The 20,295-nt window shown below is 50.2% G+C and overlaps 1 protein-coding gene across 2 annotated transcripts in view; it reads right to left on the reverse strand.

Moving 5' to 3' along the window:
- The window catches only part of PKN2 (protein kinase N2), a 674,671-nt gene that overhangs the window by 488,529 nt on the left and 165,847 nt on the right, over positions 1-20,295 (reverse strand). For both annotated transcript variants that reach the window (XM_086953970.1, XM_086953971.1), the window contains exon 2: positions 4,573-4,858. In XM_086953970.1, coding sequence (XP_086810096.1) covers positions 4,573-4,858 — 286 coding nt within the window. The remainder of the gene's footprint in view (positions 1-4,572; positions 4,859-20,295) is intronic.

Consider the following 20,295-nt stretch of genomic DNA (forward strand, 5'->3'; position numbering starts at 1 on the left):
CTAAAGCATTTACCTTGGGAGCTCATCTGGAAGGCATTCTGAATGCAGCGGATTGGTCTTCAGACTCTACTTTTAAGCAGTTTTATTTTAAGCCAGTTATTGACATGGCTCACTTGGTGGTGAGCAAGCTTCAAACGTGCATAATCCTCGCCTCCGGTCCTGACATAGCATGAAAAATTTCCTAGCTACGTAAAGGAAAAAGTTTCAATTCTATTAAGGACTCTGAGGCGAGGATTATCCCACCCAGGGTACAAAGTCTCTTTAATGCCTTCCTGCCCACGTACTGATGTTATTAGCATGGTTTTATGATTATGATATCACCTGATGTTACTGTACATTTTGCTCTGCGGTTTTTCTTTGCAGGCTAAACCTTAACCACGACTGTCGGTTATATTCTGTTTTGCGTTTCAGGCGATTCTGGTTAACAAGATTCGTGAAGTCTCTGGACTGGCTGGCCTACTGCGACAATAGAGGGAGATTGGGCAGCGAAAGAGGACTGCCATCACCTCGGGGCCCTGTGATTGGTGCAAAGAGAAAGGGACATTCTATCCATGGACACTATCGTTTTCTTGTGATATTCTAGATGTTTCATGGGAATAGTTGTTTGTTTTGGTGACTTTAAAATGGCTGCTGTCATTAAAGTAAAGAAAAATAAAGCCTAATCCTCGCCTCCGAGTCCTTAATAGAATTGAAACTTTCCGTAACGATAGCTAGGAAATTTTTCATTCCTTTCACTAAAAATCAAAAAAGCTTCAATACATCGCCAGCATACTCAAGACATCAAATCCTGTTTTGGCTATCAAGCCAAGAGTTATAAATAAATGTAATAGCAGCATCAAAAATGTAAAAGCAATATTAAATATATACAATTCACATCAAAGCCCCTCAACGACTGAAAGTGCAATTGTGCTTTAATTTCTTTTCCCTTTTAAAAACAAAATTAATTACATGCCCCAGACCCTTTTTGCAACAGCTTCTTCGAGATTTTTGGTTCGAAGCATTTTGCTATACTGCGCTTGGTGCGTTGGGACTCTACATGGCCTCCAATTCCATAGAATCAGAAAGCCTGCTATTTGAAGAAGCAATCACAAATGCCTGACTCCCTATTAGCTAAAAAAAAACAGGTATAGTAGCATCCAAGATATAAAAACAATATGTTCAATATCCACCAAAAACCACCACTAAAAGTTCAATCGTGCTTGGATAAATTACCTAATATTTGGCTTATGTTGTTGGCATTTCCTATTACCCCTATGAACTGCCATGAGGTGGCGCATTTACTGATGCCCCACCAGTCAGCAATGTGATCAGATTTTTAAGGTCTGCTTTAGATTCTCCCTTGACCACTCCGCCCCAACATTCCAAGAGGAAGCTTAGGAGGATACATGTTATTTCTGTAACATTTTGAACAGATCATTAAAGACATTTTCTATAGGTGAACACAGACCCAGTATCTAGAAACACTAACTGATACTGACAGCAGAAAATAAGCAAATCTGCACTCAGTGCATGAGAAGTTAAGTGCAGAGTTCAGGTTAGCGTTATAGGAATATTAATGTCATTTCATTCTCATTCACCCAGCCTGCCCTCCTCTCACACCACCTGCTCTACCCAACAAGAAGCAGAATTCTCAGATACTTTGCGACAATTTTACATTCAACGACTTTAAGTACAGTTAATAAAGATTTCGGTTTGGCTTTTGTGTGTTTAAATAGAGCGCTCTTCCATGTGACTTGTCAGAGCATTTAACGAGTGGACCCGTGGTACTGGCCTAACTTTCATTCTGGTTACTGGCAACAACACCATGTGTGCAGTCCAATTGGTCAGCAGAAACTCCAGGGAAATGCCTGTGGCAGAGCATGAACTAGGCATGGGGTGGCCTTTGTTAAACCCTGCCCCGCCTGTCTTTGCCCCCGAGCTTACTGGGAGATATCAAAGTCTTTGGTATGTCTAGCGGACTCCATGTTGCAGGGTTTGGTTTGAGATGAAAACTGTGATCTGTATCCTTGCTCTGAACTTGCTACAGCTCTCTGAAACAACGCAGCATTTCCATCAGTCACTCACACGTTTCTTCAGTGTCAGCTACCCACTACAACTTTAACTTGTGCTAACTGGGTACAGCCTGCCAAAGGCCTATCCTAGCCCACTACTATTCAGACATGCCCAGGCTGCTACCCCCCTCTCGTGGGTTAGAGATGTGGGCATTCCTAGCAAGTACCAGACAAAAAACGTGGTACATTCTGTGCCGGTTTCCAAAACCACCAGTGCAAATTGGGCATAGCGTTCGGCCACATCAAGTGCCTAGTAAGTATCCTTGCACCAGAGCACAAGGTTTTTACCAGGGTTTTTCTGATTTCTTGCTCATCAGAAACCTTCTTATGGGTCTGCATATTGCCCACAGAGCAGAAGTCAAGTTTGCAGACTTTGTGATAAAATACAGCCATTTTCCCAGTGACAAATATTTTCTTTGAACGGGTGAATCACCTGAGCTCTCCAGAGAGGTGTTGTGAGTCTAGGTTGCCTGATGGAAAAATTTGTTACAACCAGGTCTGCAAAATTCTCAGAGCACCAAAGCAAAACGATCAGTTGTTCACAGCAATTGATGTCTTGGATCGTTTACGGTCTAGCTTTCTAGTGCTCAACAGACTGTTCTATTACATTCACCCAACATCTTCAGCTCAATGCAAAGCAATTACCAATCCTCAATATTAACTCTAATGGACCCGTCCGCTACTTTTGATACAGTTGAGCACTTCTGATAAATTCCATTGCTTCTACTGGAATTGCTAGCACAGCCATAAATGGATGAATATTGTCCTACTTAAGCTGCTCATTTTCTGCTAACAGATTGCTCATATCCCTCACCCAACCCTAATAGCAGTTCCCCATGGATCCCTTTAGAACCTTTATTCTTTTCGGTTTCTACCCCACCTCACAGAGGGATTTCTTTTCAAGCTTTGGCTTTTCATACCATACCCAAATCTTTATTTTCCTTCACTTGTCTGTCACAGCATTTTCTCGCTCATGTGCCCCAATGCATTACAGCCATCATGCACACAATGCCATTACATTCTCTCACATTCAACTGCCCCATCACCAAAATCAATTACATATTGTGACCTACAACCCCTCTCTATCAACTATGCTAAGGTAATTTCGCCATTATCCTCTCAACAACCCCTAATACTAGAAATATTGGAGTGCTGGGTGACTCACACAGGCACCTGTACTGCTTTAAACACCATAGTTACAGCAGCCATACATTCGCTACTAAAGACCGACAGACACACTCACACACACACACACACACGGCCTTTTAATGCTGAAAAGTATATCAATCCCTAGCCATGCGCACATTGGACAACTGGTACACTCCTACTTAAACTTTGGCAATTAGACTAATTGTTTCAAGTTTGTCAAAGATTTTCTCTCCTTTTAGCAGCACGCCTCCCTTCACTGTAGACAGTCTGGGCTGTCGGTAGATAGAGCCCACTTTGAATTTCACACAATTCTAAATACAAAACACGCAAGGAATGCCAATAATCCTCTCGATTCCAACTTCTCAGTTACTAAACCTCTGTTTGACCAAGTCTGCAACATTGCAGCATGCCCTAAAGGATTGAAACTGAACACACCACAAATTAAGATGATCTAAAATATGGTGTGCATTAACAGAAGTAGTTAATATTATTCATTGAGCAATCTTGCATTTACACATGCCAATGCTCCGACTTAATCACTGAAATGCACTTCTTTTGTATCTCAGGGCTAGCCTATACCATTCTCCAGGAGAACTCAAATCTTGACAGAATACCCACGCTCTTGTTTGAGAATATCCAAATCAAGCAGTACCGCAGTAAAATCCCCTTCTTTGACTAGATGCAGAGAGTTACTGCCTACTTAAATGTAATTATCGCCTAAATGTACCATCTGCTGAGATACTGTTTTGTACATGTTCTGATCACCACTTATTGTAAATCTTCACCATCTTGATGTGAGTATCCGCCTCAAATTTCTAAAATAACCTTTTTCCTACATCTTTATTTTCTGTTAGGGCATTTTTTTTAAAGCCCAAGTCCTCTTAATGTGCAGAATAAAATAAAGTGATGCAATTTCAAATCAAAAGTGCACAGATATCAATAGACTAAGAATATTTGCACCCATATATCTTTACATATTTCGAGCTCCCTTTTTCACTTTTGACACTTCAGTTAAAGGACAATAATAAATAGACAATAGTGGCCTCTGCCATCGTGCCAAGCTTGATGTTGATCAGTCCAGTGAGTTCTTCGCTAGCCTTTTCTAATCCATTCCTTTAAGATATAACATTTGGAAAAGCAGGTCTTGGGACTATCTTCCCTGCCTCTCTAACTTCGCCTCTTGAGAACCTGCAAAAAAACTCTCCAGAATCAGAAAGCGTGGATCACACTTTTTTCCGACCCCGGTATGCCTAATGTGGCCCAAGTTGTTTTTCAGAACAAAAAACTGTTTCCCCCAAGACTGAGTTTAATACATTCTGTGCATTTACTACTATGTGCTCTCGTTTGAAGCGTGACAAATTTGGTACTGTACCTGGCACATCATCTGGATCATCGACAAGAATGTGTGCATTTAATTCCTGTAATTTATGATGCAATTCTTCCAACTTTTTGTTCGATTTTTTCAAAATATTGTCCACATATGCCAAGTTCTTTTTGTCTGTCGTGACCTTCCTTAGATTTTCAGCTCCTTCTTTGATTTTAAGCTCTTTCCTTATTTCCCGTTTAATTTGGTCCTTAATCTCGTCCAACTTTGGTTGCACCATTGTGTCCGACGTATCTAGTTTGCAACCAATACTAAAATGTTCATGGCCATCCCCCTGCAAAGAAAAGAACATACTGTGTAAATGGATGTTGAATTGTAGGTTTCTTTTTAATTCTCATTCATTCAAATATTTAAATTGTCATTTTGAAATATGAGGCAACGCCTATCTAACAAGGCTGTTTAAAGCAAAATAGAGCGCCCTTGAAGGATTGTTATGAAGATGCACCCTGAATCCATTGTAACATTAGCTCTACCTACCAGCAGAGATTTTCCTGAGCACACCACAATTACCACTTTCAGATATTCAATCCTGACATCCCATAGAAACAAACAACAAAACCGTTTGTTCGCAATCGGAGAGCAAGGAAGGTTCAACAGTATTGTTTGAGGCAACGAAATTCTACCCTTAGCTACCCTTAGCTATGCCTGCACAGGTTACGTTTTCATTCGCAAATAACCATCCTATCAGAACCAGAAACGTAGGTGTGTGCAATGACAGAGGTAAACAAATGGTGGTCTGTTGTGTGCCATAGCAGACAGTAAGCTAAAGCAATAGCTACTTGTAATGAAGATATTGATTTTTACATGCAAGTCACATTCACTAGAAAGCCAATTCTTTATTTGAAAGCTGATCTACCTGACTGTGTGACAATTTCAAGATCATCCAAAACTCTTAAAGTTATTTTTAGGTTTCGCCTGGCGTCCACTGCGCAGCAACGTTTGCGCAGGCGAAAACTTTTGAGAAGCAGTCTGGGGCTTTGTCCCGCCTCTCTGTTCGATTGGCTAGCTCCATAAATGGAGGCTAGCCATTGGAACAGAGATGCGTCACTCCCCCCTTTGCGAACGTCATTGCGGTGGTGGGCGGTGGTTTATTTTTAATTTTTATTAGGTTTTTTTGGGTCATTCCTCCAGGCCGACCGCCGCCAGAAGTAGTCCTGGTGAGTGCTCCCCTCCCCTCCCGCTGTCCGTGTGCCCGTTCTCGCCCCCCCTCCCGCTGTCCGTGTGCCCGTTCCCGCCCCCCCTCCCGCTGTCCGTGTGCCCGTTCCCGCCCCCCGCCCCCCTCCTGCTGTCCATGTCTCCGGCCCCGGCTCCACTTGTAAATGCTTGTATACAGCTGGCTTCTTGCACGGATGCCTTTCCCTCACCTCTGCCTTCAGCTCAAGATTCATGTATACCCCCATATAGGTCACTGCTTTCCAGCACTTCTGCCTGCAGCAACTCAGCATTTTCCCATATCTTAGGTTGTGAAACCCCTTCTGTGGGCTCCTGGACTCTCCTCCGGGCTCTCGCTGCTTCCTCCTAACTCCTGACGTCCGCAGCTGCCTGTGCGTTGTTCCACCCACGGGGAGCTGGTTAGCAGTTCTCCGAGTTTCTTATTTCGTGTAATCGCCCGCCTCCCTCCGCGCAATCGCCATTAGAAAGGTGACGCCGCAGTTGGCGGCGAAAACAACCGCTTTTCCGAGCGTGGTTTGTTGATCTGACACTTGGGTGTGCAGCAGGCTTTCGAAGCAGCTCCGTCTGTCCAGCGATTTCCACATCAAGTAAATATCAGAGAGAGAGCGAGCATTGCTCTAGAGCCCCTGCGCGCGGAGGCTGTGATCAGACCGTAATCAATTCCCACAGCCGCCGCGCGCACAGATTCCCTTTCTGAGCAACAAATGGCTGATGAGAGGGTCCGATGGCTCAGTGAGTTAATGCAATCCACTATGGAAATGTCCCTGGCCGCTTGGTCACTATTTCTAACCCCTAAGGGCCCAGCTAGTCTTTCATCCTCCCTAGGTCGAACACGAATGCTACTGAGTTATAACAAAAGAATCATCAGTTTAAATGGAACGATGGTTCAGTACTTTCTCCCGCAGAATATTGGAGCAGTCAGTCTCGCCAATGCACTGTGCGTGCACAGTGTGACCTATAGGACTCATAGGATTCTTTGTATGCACATCTACAAAACACGGGAGGCGCACATCACTGCGTGCAAATTGACCTCTATGCATGTCTGCAGACTTCGTAGGCCGACACTTCCATGCTTGCTGTGCTCCCTACATAGGGGATGTCCAGGACCATCGTCCCTGTCATTTCACTCTGACACCCTCCTCGGACGCTACTTCTGCAAAGCAACGCCACCCACACGTTCCCTTTCCTGGTTGTGACAGCTTCCGGCCGTGCCCTTGTTTGTTTTTCAAAAAGCGCCAGGCCAGCTCTGTGTGTCAGGTCACCCCACCATCGGCGCAGATCCCAATGAACGGGGGGGGGGGCGCGCCCCATGAATCCAGTGGTGCCTACTCATGCAATGCATCGGAATCCTTCAGTTGCCCCCTCCCCCTTTCATTTTAGTATTCTCCACCTTGGTGCTAATACCACCTCCACCGCTGTTCCTTCTGTCGCCATGAACACAGGTGCCCTTAATTGTATTTAGCTGTTTTTTAATAAAATAATGCACTTCTATGGATAGAACGGTGATGGCGGCATGCTGACGGAGTGTTGAGGTACTAGTGGACTATTTTAAATAAAATATATTTTTTTCTGCTTAAGCTGGTCTGAACGCTTGGTAGGGTCAGCGCCTTGTGCAGACCTGTAGCGGATTTCTATGCCCATAGCGTAGCTCATTGAGGTAGTGTGCTCTCTGCAAAGACGCTAGTATAATAAGCACCTCTTGGTGATGCTACACCCGCTCCATAGATCTGGCTTCAGTCTGCATGTACAGAGCCCAATCCCTGTAAATTAGCTCAGCGGGTTAAAGTGCATGCTTGGGAGATCTGAGTGTAGTTTGCTCATCACAGCTTCCAATGCAGGTAACCCAGCAAAACTGGTTCTTGATTGGACCCCAGACCGGTGCACGGCCATCAGACCACTGGTCTTGACCCCACTAACAGTGCTCAGTGGGTTAGTGCCAGGCCGCACAGGTGACTTGGCCTTTCCTCGTTTATTAGTCAATGAATTGCATAATAGTAACTCCTGTTTCTTATAAATCTATAAGATTTAGAGTTGCGGTCGAGACGCTGTGTAAACATGTATGCATCCCCATCACGGCCCCAGTGGCCTTTGTGCCCCCTGAAAGAATGCTCCCTGGGCGAGCTCTGGCCCTTTAAGGCCTCTGTAATCGGAGGTCTGTGGACTCAACTAAAGTTCTGCTGCGGACTGGAGCCCGGGGGTGTTCGACCTGTGTAACCTGAGGGATAGCTCTGCTAGTCCGAGGCCTCGCTTACACACACTGTGTAATGTGATGGGTCTCTCTGTTGAGATGCGGCCGGTGTCACCTATTTAATAACTGTTTCCGGCGCCCGAGCCGGTTCGAACTCTGTAACCTGAGCGATAACTCTGCTGTGTGAGGACTAAACCTGTATCAGAAAACTCAGAATGTCCTGCAGTTTATCGGGAAGAAATGTTTCTGTAGAGTAGACAATCCAGATAAACATTACCGGGAGGGGCTGCTTGCACCGTCAAGGGAAAGGGGGGGTGTTGGCACCGTCATGGAGAGGGGGGTGCAGGCACAGTCCGGGTGAGGGGGTTCCTCACCAGTCTGGGTGAGAGGGTACAAGCACCGTCAGAGGGGGGAAGGGGTGCAGGCAACACAGATGAAGGTGGTGCAGGCACCGTTGGGGTGGAGGGGTAGTGGTGCAGGCACTGTCAAGAGAAGGTGATTCAGGCACCTTCGGGGGAGGGTGGGAGGTCTCCTTCGGGCCTGGCTCCTAGCGCGCCGTGTCTTCTGCCTAAGGCCCTGTCACCCCTCACTGTCATTCCAGGGTCTCACCCCTCTGTCTCCACTCATTGCCACCCTCGGTCTCACCCCTGTACAAAATCAAGAGCATCTACGATAACTTCGACGAATACAACCAACACACTGAACCCTCACCAACCACCCCCGACACCCGGAAACCAGCGATTGATGACTGGACAGCCCTCACCACCAAAGACACACTGAAGACAATGAAGTCAATCCACTCAGGGGCCCCCACGGACCCCTGCCCCCACCACATCTTCAACAGAGCCGCTGACACCATCGCACCTATGCTCTGCCACACCATCAACCGCTCCCTGGCGACCGCCTCGTTCCCAGACGACTGGAAACACGCCGAGGTCAACCCCCTCCTGAAGAAACCCTCAGCGGACCCCACCGACCTCAAAAACTACAGACCCATCTCCCTGCTCTCTTTCCCAGCGAAAGTCATTGAGAAAGCCATCAACAGCCAACTCGCCACATTCATTGCAGAACACAACATCCTCGACTCCTCCCAATCCGGCTTCAGAAAAAACCACAGTACGGAAACCGCCCTCCTCGCCGCAACAGACGACATCCGCACCCTACTGGACATAGGAGAAACAGTAGCCCTCATCCTCCTAGACCTATCAGCGGCGTTCAACACAGTCTCCCACCGCACCCTAATACGCAGACTCTTCGACGCAGGAATCCAGGACAAGGCCCTCGACTGGATCTGCTCCTTCCTCTCCGGCAGGACGCAACGGGTCAGACTCCCCCCTTTCCTCTCAGACCCCACACCTACCACCTGCGGAGTCCCCCAGGGCTCCTCCCTCAGCCCGACGCTCTTCAACATCTACATGGCTCCACTTGCCCCCATCGTCAGAACCTACGGACTCAACATCGTGTCATACGCAGACGACACCCAGCTCATCCTCTCCCTATCCAACGAGCCCAACACCGCCAGATGCAACTATCGAGAAGGCATGGAAGCTGTCACCAAATGGATGAAAAACAGCTGCCTACAACTAAACACCAACAAAACAGAAGTACTCATCATGGGCCCAAACCCCGACGCCTGGAGCGACACCTGGTTGCCCACCACCCTCGGAAACCCGCCAACCCCCACAGACCACGCACGCAACCTGGGAATCATCCTGGACTCCGAGCTCAAAATGGACCGCCAGATCAACTCTGTCTCATCTTCCTACTTCCACACCTTCCGCCTAATTCGTAACACCTTTAAATAGATACCCCTCGAACACCAAAAGACAGTCACTCACGCCCTGGTCACCAGCAGACTCGACTACGCCAACACACTCCACGCCGGAATAAATCTCATCCGCAAGCTACAGAACATCCAGAATATCGCCGCAAGATTGGTCCTCAACCTGCAAAAACACTACCACATCTCCAAGCACGTGCACACACTCCACTGGCTCACCGTCAGGGCGAGAATCACCCTTAAAATGCTCACCCACGCACACAAAGCCCTCCACGGCACAGGACCAGCATACCTGAACAGCCGGCTCAAATTCCACGCACCCCAAAGGACCCTACGATCAGCCCAGCTCTCCTACGCCAAGGTCCCCTGCACCAGAAAGACCAGATCGGGAGGCCGCTCCTTCTCCTTCCTCGCGGCCAAAGCATGGAACGCCCTTCCGCTCCACCTCAGACAGACAACATCGCTCCCCATCTTCGCAAGAAACCTCAAAACCTGGCTCTACGACAGACCCCCCTCCTTGATGGAATGGAACCTGCACCCACCCCCCACCCCTAGAGCCTTGAGACCCTTAAGGGTGAGTAGTTGGGCTTTAACAAACTCCTGAATGATTGATTGATTGACCCCTCTGTCTCCCCCAGTGCCACCCGCAGGTCTCACCCCCCTCTCTCCCCAGTGCCAACCCCGGTCTCACCCCTCTGTCTCCCCCCCAATGACACCCCAGTCTCACCCCTCTGTCTCCCCCCAGTGACACCCCCGGTATCCCCCCCCCCCTCTCTCCCCCAGTGCCATCCCCGGTCTCATCCCTCTGTCTCCTCCCAGTGCCACCCCCAAGTGTCATGCCTCTGTCTACCCTCTGTGCCTTGCCTAGTGACAGGTCTGGTGGCCGAGACAGACTTTGGGAATATGTGACATCAGGTACCATTAAAAAAAAGTCGGCCAGGCCTTCATTTTCTTTTACAATGCTTGGGAGAATTTTATGAGGCTTATAGGACACGCTACGCCACACTCTCGAAGTGCCCTGAAGTATCTGAAAGGCGGCGTCTTGGCACTATGTAAACCACACCAGTCCATGCACCCTGTTGCTCGTGATCTGCATCCCTTTTTAGAGCTGTGACGTTTCTGAAGGTTTTGGGGTCACACGGTGCCAGCATTCAGCGCATTGTCAACGCTGGCCATGGGGTAAGGTTGCCGCCGCCCTGTGGTGCCGATGTTCCCCGGCCGGCACAGTCCTTGGGTGTATGTGGGCCACTGTGGCCTGCACTATGAGCTATTGGCATTGTAAATGACAATGCCATTTATTTATCTGTTTTCAAAACCAACACATAAATAACAATTTTGTCATTTACAATGCCAATAGCTCTAACTTTAGCAAAGGCGAGACCGCTGCATTGTAAATGCTTGTTTTTATTTTTGGCGCTTGTAAGAGCAGCATCTTCACCCTTTCGGACCGGGTATCCCATTGCCGTCTCATTACCTCCCCAGTGCCCCCCAGTGCGTCCGTCAGCCACTAGCCAACAATGGGGAGGCATGTAAAGGCCCCTCGACCAGTGGGATTAATTTATTGGGCTATTATATTTTAAACTCCCGCTGTTCGGAAAGAGATTTCGAACAGCTTAAGTGTGTTTTTTTTATTTGCTGCAATGACTATCAGCATGCAGGGAGCGCAGATGTCATTACAGGAAAGCATTCCTTACCCCTGTTTACCATTCCCCCACTAACTTTCACTCCCCTGAAGACGTGTGTACGAGCTAATAACTCATATTATTGTGTAATCTCATGTATCTTTTCCTATGTCAATACTTGGCTATGTAACCTGTAACTCGCTGATCCTTAAGATCCTTATGTAATGCGCTCTGATACCCCCGGGTCTAGCCAGCGCAGTATGAAACTTCGCAAACACATAAATAAATAAGTAAAACCAGCCTATTGGCTTGTTTTACTGTCTCTGCATCAGTGCTAAGTGGTACATCTTATGCCCCCTATCCCCAATCAGAGATCTAACCACTAGACACCAGGGAAAAAGGGGAGTGGCCCCTAAGACAAAGGCTTGTGCTCCCCCACTACTCCAAAATGTCATGCTTTCTACCCCTCCTGGGGGCGAATGGCAGAAATTACCCCCAAATCTTCCCCTACGATAGCCATTCCCACACCCAAACTGCCAAATCAGTCTTTCTGCCCCCCCCACCCCTCGCCTGGGTGGGCCGATGGGGGGTGATTACACCAAACCGCACTCCCCAGAGGGAGGCGAGGGGGGGCAGAAAGCCCACTAGAACCTCAGGGAAAGTTTAGGAAAAAATGAAAATGCACAGGGATGGGGGTCTGCCCACTATGGTCATGATCATGCCCCCACCATCACCAAAAAGCAGCACCAGTCTCTGTGCCCTCCTAGGGGAGGAGGAGGCTGATGTGGGTGTATACCACCAATTTCCCCCCACACCCCACCCACTAGCCACAAGGTAATTTTGTTGTTGTTAATGTAGATGGGTGAGAGCTGCCCACCATGAGCATAGCCATGCCCCGCCCTCAAACAAGCATTGGCATAGCCAACAGATCTCGCTTTTAGGACCTTATTACTTTACTTTGTCATCTTTATTTCGACAATGTCATAAAAGAGTCACATTACAATCACAATATGCTTTAACAGACTTCAATTCAATGAGTTAAAAACAATCAGTGCATCTACTTTGGATAATAACATTGCTATACAGTATAAAAATCCATAATAACAATTAAAAACAAGATCGTCAAAAAAGGCCAGGCATTACTCAAGACTTCTCTAAAAACTGGATACATAAATGTGCCTTCTCCCGCTGTACTAGACATTCAGAAAATTTAGTCTCTTAATCCACATTGCTGCTAAGAATTTTGTTACTGCAAAGACGATTAACGGAGAAAGATCAGTTTTTAATATCCGAAAAGAATCGGAGCATTGTCTAATCCCCAAATTCTTAAAAATTGGAACTATCCACTTTTTCCTTGGGATCTGGTATCCAGTGCAGAAAAAAATAACATGCAATTCATTTTCTATTTCTTCCGAGCAGCCAAGGCAGTTTTTAGGGGTATTTGGGGACCATTTATTTGTGAGGGCTCTGATTGGTAAAGAGCCATACCTCCATTGGAGATAAAGCTTCCTATAACCAGGAGGGCAAATATCATTCAAGATAGTTTCGAATTTATAATAATCTTTCGTAATTATGAATGCGTTAGACAAGATTCCTAATTGAGCATTGGATAGGCGGGCCGATAGATTTTTTTCATAATACAGATTAGCCAACTGCTTGCGTGATATACTCAGGAACTTATAAGTGTTTAGCTATGAAACACTTGATGGTATTTAATTAAGGATATTGTGATGGATAACTAAACACTTATAATGTCCTAAAGGCGAGACCTATCAGCTATGCATTGGGGGACCTTATAAGAGTTTAGGTAGAGCTATTGACTTTGCCAATGTTTGTAAGCTGTGGAGTAGAGAAGTGTGGCTGATGTGCAGCATGCTGAGAAATTGTAATTAAAACGTGTAAGAAGCACCGAGTGATGCTGTGGTGTAGTTTAGTGATGGTGTGCTGGACCCGAGATATGCTGTGGTGTAGTTGAGTGATGCTCTGTTGGCCTTGTGTGACCCCACGGTGGTTGTGACTAATGCTGTGGTGATGCTGATTGATACTGTGGCACAGCAGAGAGATGCTGTGGTAGCATACAGCAATGCTGTGGTGGTGCTGAGTGATGCTGTGGTGTCCCTGAGTGATGCTGTGGTGTCCCTGAGTGATGCAGGGGTGGTGCTGACTGATGCAGGGGTGGTGCTGAGTGATATGGTTGGGTCCCTGATTGATGCTGTGGTGGTGCAGAGTGATGCTGTGGTGGTGCAGAGTGATGCTGTGGTGTCCCAGAGTGATGCTGTGGTGTCCCAGAGTGATGCTGTGTGTCCCAGAGTGATGCTGTGGTGTCCCAGAGTGATGCTGTGGTGTCCCAGAGTGATGCTGTGGTGTCCCAGAGTGATGCTGTGGTGTCCCAGAGTGATGCTGTGGTGTCCCAGAGTGATGCTGGGGTGTCCCAGAGTGATGCTGGGGTGTCCCAGAGTGATGCTGGGGTGGTGCTGACTGATGCTGGGGTGGTGCTGACTGATGCGGTTTGTCCTATTTCGAGGCGGGTGTAGCCAGTGCCAGAGAACAACACTCAGTCCACTTTATTTTACCTCCTGAATTGGGACAAGCCTCCAATCTGCCCAAAGGGGGGGAGAAATACACTATTACCCCTTCTGTGGCAGGGGTATGTTCTAATAAACAAATTACAATTGCTGCCAATTGCTACGGATGACAAAATTTAAAACCTTTGTTCTGGTCATGGAAATGCACCCACAATTTGTGCCTTACAATGTTGGAAGGACTCTTAAGATTCTTCAATAACAAGTTTTTCATACCACTGAACAGCGTGAAGGCTCCCAACCACATGCTCTAGGACACAATAGGAGGCAATGTGGAACATCTGCCTTTTAGGACACCACTGACGACCTTGCTGTTTCAGGAGTAGTGTTGCAGCCACAGAGTTCTGTTGTCATTCTTTTGGTTTTAAGAACTACATGCTGACTGAGAATAAGGCAAAAGTAGGCAGCACACACGCATGAATATGAGCACATTTTCCTGTTTCAATGGGAAGAATACAATACTAACTCAAGAGCACCTTGACAGCACTTACACTTGGAATCAACTCCTAACTAGCGTTGAAACACTTTTTTAAATAGATGATAAAGATTGTCAGATAGTCTCCCTTTTGGGGGCATCACTACATGTCTGTTGGTCGGAGTTATAAATATGGAAAATGATGACCCTCAGCAATGGACTCACAAGATTGCTACCAAGTCGTGTCCACCAGCACACCAAAGTAAAACAGAATTTAAAGAAGCCAGCTCACAGAAAAACAACAAAATTTAGCAGAGATCCAAACATCATCTGAAATTAATTACATAAAACTTGGCATTACATTAAAACTTTACTCACATGCCGTTGCTTGGGTTGATATAAATTCATACAGTAATTTTAAAGAAATTATTATTGAAACTGGATTTTGAAGGTCTCAAATTGAGCTGACCTGCCAATCAAATTTGAGATATGGACAGTCAGTTCACAGGTAATTCAGAAACCGGGATCAAGGACCTTCAGTGTGCCCAATATTCAAACAAGCAATGGCAAAGTTTATGTCTGGCATACATGTCAACCTTTCAAATTTGTCAAAGTTGTTTCTGTAAACTTTTATTGTTGGAGGAGCTGCTGGGTCTGCACCGATTTAAAAAGAAACTTCTAAAAACAAATGTGTTTTTGGTCTCAAAAAGCACAATGCGGGGGGCGTGGCCAAGATGGCGGGCTGAGAGGTCGCACTTGCCGAGAGCTCCCGGACCCCTGAATCCCTGCACCGCTTGTAACCGCTGATTCCCCCCCGGATCACGCGGCGACTGAGCCTGGTGCCCACGGTGGAGGTGTGGAGCGACTGCTGAGCCCGGTTTGCGCCGTCGGGGGTGAGATCCTGACCGGTGAAGCTCGGGTCGGGGCCCGCTGAATGGCCTGTGTGCGAGTTGGAAGCCGCGAGTCTCCCGACCCTCGGAGCGTGACGGAGCGCCCAGCCGCCTGTGTGTGAAGCCCGCAGCGGTGCATGAACTGTCGGAGTGGGAGTCAGCAGCGGCTTCGCGAACGGGCCGGAGTTGTCCGACGGCGGTTGTGCGGAACGGAGCAGAGCGGAGGTGAAGAGCGGAGGCGGAGTCGACATCGCCTCACTACGCCAGCCCGTGGATTGAAGAGGCCCGCAGGGAGAGGCCGCTCCGGCCGGTTGTCTGAGCGGAGCAGCGGAACGGGGCTCCCGGGGCAGATCTCCCCCTGAGGCTACGGCCCCCGGCGACCATCGCACCGTGACTTTGCCCACTGGCCGGATTTTGGGTCCCGGATCAGAGACGGAGAGGGGTTCTCCATATTGGGCGTTGGCCCCTCGACATCACAGAGCGGCCATTTTGTGGTCTCCGGCCGGGCAACTCGGCCTTCCTGGTGCTCTTTATGTAGCGCTGCCCCCGGCTGGCATATAGCTGCTTTCTTTGCCCTCAACGTCCTCTACTCAGCTGCAATGTCGAACGCTAGAGGACAACGACGGGGCGACCGAACCTTGCCGGACATGCTGGGACGCGGCGCCCTACGCAGCGGTGGAACCCAACCCGCCACGACCTCCCCGGCCCCGACCAGGGGTGCAGATGGCGGAGAACCCCCGGTGACGAGATCATTTCTCGAATCGCTCTTTAGCTCCCTTCGGGAGGACTTTCAAACGCTCAAACGTGAGGTGGCCGGGGAGGTCCGCGAAGTAAGGAGAGAGATGGACTCCCTGGGGGAACGTGTGAACACAGTGGAGGAAGCGGGTCACTCCAGGGATGAAGAGATCACCCATCTGCAGCAGGAGGTCCTGCGACTGCGGGAGCAACAGATTGAGCTACAGGCCCACGCCGAGGACCTTGAAAATCGGTCCAGGCGGAACAACATACGGGTCCGCGGTGTGCCGTCCGGTGAGGAGGGTGAAGACGTGACTGCTTATCTGGTGGCCCTCTTTCGTGCGATCCTGGGAGAGTCGGAGGACTTTCGGATCCGCATAGACCGAGCACATCGGGTGGGCCGCCCCCGCAGAGCTACGGCGCCCGCCCCGGACATTCTGGCCTTCCTCCCGGACTTTCCCTTGAAGGAGCGAATCCTCCGAGAAGCACGAGGGCAGCAATCTTTCCGATTCCGGGACCACCCTGTGACCCTGTTTCAGGACTTATCTACAGTCACGCTGCAGAAGAGGAAATCATTCAAGATCGCCACTGACTTTCTCCGGGAACAAGGAACACAGTACTCTTGGGGGCACCCCTTCCGTCTGATATTCCCATGGAACGGTGTTTTGCATCAGCTTCGGTCCCTCCAGGATGTCTGCGCGGTGTTGGGCCTCACAGCATCGGATACAGATACCCCGGCTCCGCGGCGGAGGCGAAGCACTCGTGACGGATGGCAGCAAGCTGGAGGGGGGACCTCTCCTCCGTCAGAGCGTCCGGGCTCGCCCGTGATCAGGGCGGACATGGCGGCCGCCATCCAGGAGGCCTCCAGAGTGGCGGCGAACGGCGAAGTGGCCCTGACGGCCTGAACTCACTCAGGGGGGAGTCTACTTTAGCTTATTCCTCTTGCAGGTGCGGGGATCCGGGGGGTGGGCTGGGAGGAATGGCGAGTGCTGGAGTAGGTGGCTCGACGTCCACTAGACTGATTTACCACGGCCCTGCCCGTTACGGGCCGGACTGGGACAATGTCTTTTTTGAAAAGTTTGAGTAGCAGGGACTGGGGTTGGGACAGGCGGGCAGATGTTTTGATTTTGGGGACTAGAAGGGGGGCCAGTTGCGGGGGGTGGTGTGGATTTGGTTGTGTTGGGACAAGGGGGGTTTTTCTAGTTGTGGGGTGTTGGGGTTCGGGGACTGTACTGTGCCAGTGGACGGTTCAAAGTTGCTCTGTTTTGAGGCCTCAAGTGGTGCCTTCTGTGTCTGCCTGCGGGGCTTTGCCTCTTGACATGTGCTCCATTGATCCCCCTCCTTGATGGCTCTTAAGGTGCTTACTCTCAATGTGAAAGGGCTGAATAATCCGGTTAAGAGGCGGGCAGTGTTATCCTTGTTAGAAAACTCACAAGCGGATATCTGTCTGTTGCAGGAGACCCATTTGCTGGCTAAGGACTGCTCGAGGATGCGTACCCCTAAGTTCCCCACGCAGCTGTTCTCCTCTAGCGCCTCCAAGACGGCAGGGGTGGCGATCTTGTTTTCTAGGGGGTTCAGGGGAGAGGTCTTGTGCAAGGTAGCAGAACAGAAAGGGAGACTTCTAGTGTACAGGATCAGGATGGGGGGTTTAGCACTGACTGTTGGCACCATCTACTGCCCCAATGATCACCAGGACCAATTCTTACACAGGGCTTTGGAGGACGTAGCATCCACCTCTGATAGGCACATAGTGCTGGGGGGTGATTTGAACTTGGTTTTCGATGCGGCGATGGACAGGTCTGTGCAGCGGCGCCACCAGTTGGGTGAGCTTTCGGGCTCGATTCGAGCTCGACTTGAGGAGCTGGATCTGCATGACATGTGGCGCCACCTCCACCCCACCACCCGCGCATACTCTTACTTCTCACATGCCCATAGATCTTATGCGCGATTAGATCATCTCCTTGTGTCGGGCCCAATGCTCCCTTTGGCTTCGAGTGTGGACATGGGGGTCCTCTCTCTTTCTGACCACGCCCCGGTGGAGGGCGCTTTCACTCTGCCCCCGGTGGTTCGGCCAAGGGGGGTCTGGCGGCTCCGGGACACGCTTTTGCACAGGCGGTCGGTGGTGGACCAGATCCGGGCGGCCATTTTGGATTTTCAGACCATAAATGATACTGGGGATACTTCTCGTGCGACACAGTGGGCAGCCCTGAAGGCGGTGCTCCGAGGCGAATTTATAGCGATTTCCTCGGCCGAGAATAGGGACCGACAGCTCAAGAGAGATGAGCTCACCCAGCAGGTGAGGGAGCTGGAGCAGGTTCATCACAGGACAGGGGCCCCCAGGGTGTGGAGGCAGCTGAAGGCGGCACGGAAACTCCTGGCGGCCCTTGACACGGACCGGGCGGAGTATGCGATGCTTCGCCTGAAACACAAATATTATACAGGGGGCGATCGGTGTGGGCGGCTCCTGGCTAATAAACTTAGGGTGCAACACCAGCAGCACCGTGTGAAGGAACTGGAGGACCCGACCGGTGGTAGGGTCACGGCTGATGAGCAAATAGCAGACGTCTTTCGCAGCTTTTATGCTGACCTCTACACCGGGGAGGCCCCCTCGGCCCGGGCTGAGATGGCCTATCTGGACTCGGTCCCGCTCCCGTTGTTGTCTCAGGAGCAGGCTCAGTATCTGGAGCGTGACATCCGTATCGAGGAGGTGATCACGGCGATATCCCGGCTTAAATTGGGCAAGGCCCCGGGTCCGGATGGCTTTATCCCGCTGTTCTATAAAACCTTCTGTCAGGAGCTGGCGCCTCTACTGACCCGCCTTTTTAACTCCTTCGCAGAACCGGGAGCCATCCCCTCCGAATTTCTCCAGGCCACGGTTTCCGTGATTCCGAAGCCGGGTAAGGACAGGACCGCCTGTGGGTCCTACCGTCCCATTTCGCTACTGAACACAGATTTGAAAGTGTTCACCAGTATATTAGCCGCACGCCTGGCGTTGCACCTCCCGGGCATGGTTGACTCGGACCAAGCGGGCTTCGTGCCCGGTAGGCAAACAGTAGATAACACAAAGAGGGTGACGCACATCCTCGAGAAGGCTTCCAGGATCCCTGGGGAGAGGATGCTCCTGTCCATAGACGCGGAGAAGGCTTTCGACAGGGTGCACTGGCCCTACCTAGAGAAGGTCCTGAGCAAATTCGGGATTGGGGAGAAGTTCCGTCATCTGATCTTCAATTGTTACCGGTTCCCCTCTGCGGTAGTCCGGGTGAACGGCGGCAGCTCACGACCCTTCCCCATTGAGCGGGGTACGAGACAGGGGTGCCCTCTCTCCCCTCTGCTCTTTGCCCTGTACATGGAGCCCTTTGCTCAGAGGGTCAGGCAGAACCCCGACATTGTCGGTGTCAAGATGGGTGAATTCCATCATGCGATCAGCCTGTACGCGGATGATGTCATTCTGACGCTGGATGACCCGCGGAGATCACTGCCGGCCTGTGTAGAGGAACTGAACTTATTCGCCGACGTGGCGGGCTTCAAGGTGAACCTGGGGAAGTCGGCCGCCCTTGACATTTCGCTTACTAACGCCACTAGAGCGGAACTACAGAGGCTTTACCCTCTGAGCTGGTCCAGGGACCGGATCCCGTACTTGGGGATCCTATTGGCGCCCTCCCTCCCGGAGATGGTCACGGCCAATTACGAGGCGCTGGGCGCGAAAATCAGGGAGGAATTGGGCCGGTGGGATAAGGGCACGCTGTCGTTGCTGGGTAGGGTAGCCGCGGTGAAGATGACTCTCCTGCCTCAGGTGCTGTACCTCTTCAGAGCGTTGCCGCTCCAGCCCCCCGCGGGGTGGCTTGCGGAGACACAGGCTGCCATCGCGCGGTTCGTGTGGCAGGGCCGCAGGCCGAGGATCAAGAGAAGCATCGCTATGCTGTCACCGGAATCCGGGGGGCTGGGGATACCGGACTTGCGGAAATATTTCCAGGCCGCTCAGCTCCGCTATCTAGTGGAATGGAGCCGGTGGGAGTCTGATAAGCACTGGCTGTTCCAGGACCAGGCGGTGGCGGGAAGGACGCTGCAGGAAGTACCATTCTTGAAGCGGGCCCATCGACCCCCCAATCTCTATGCGTCTCTGGTAACGCGGGTCCCGCTCCGGACGTGGGACTCGGTGGCTGCCAGGTGCGAGCTTACCACCTTCCCCTCTCCCTTTACGCCGCTCATTGGCAACCCGGACTTCGGCCCCGGGATGGAGCGGGGCGCTTATGAGCGATGGAGGGTGGCCCGCTGCTGCACTCTGTATCACTTGTATTGCCCTGAGGGGGTTGTCCCCTTCCCGGA

Source organism: Lissotriton vulgaris, chromosome 1_1 (genome assembly GCF_964263255.1).
Source record: "Lissotriton vulgaris chromosome 1_1, aLisVul1.2, whole genome shotgun sequence".
NCBI lineage: Eukaryota > Metazoa > Chordata > Amphibia > Caudata > Salamandridae > Lissotriton > Lissotriton vulgaris.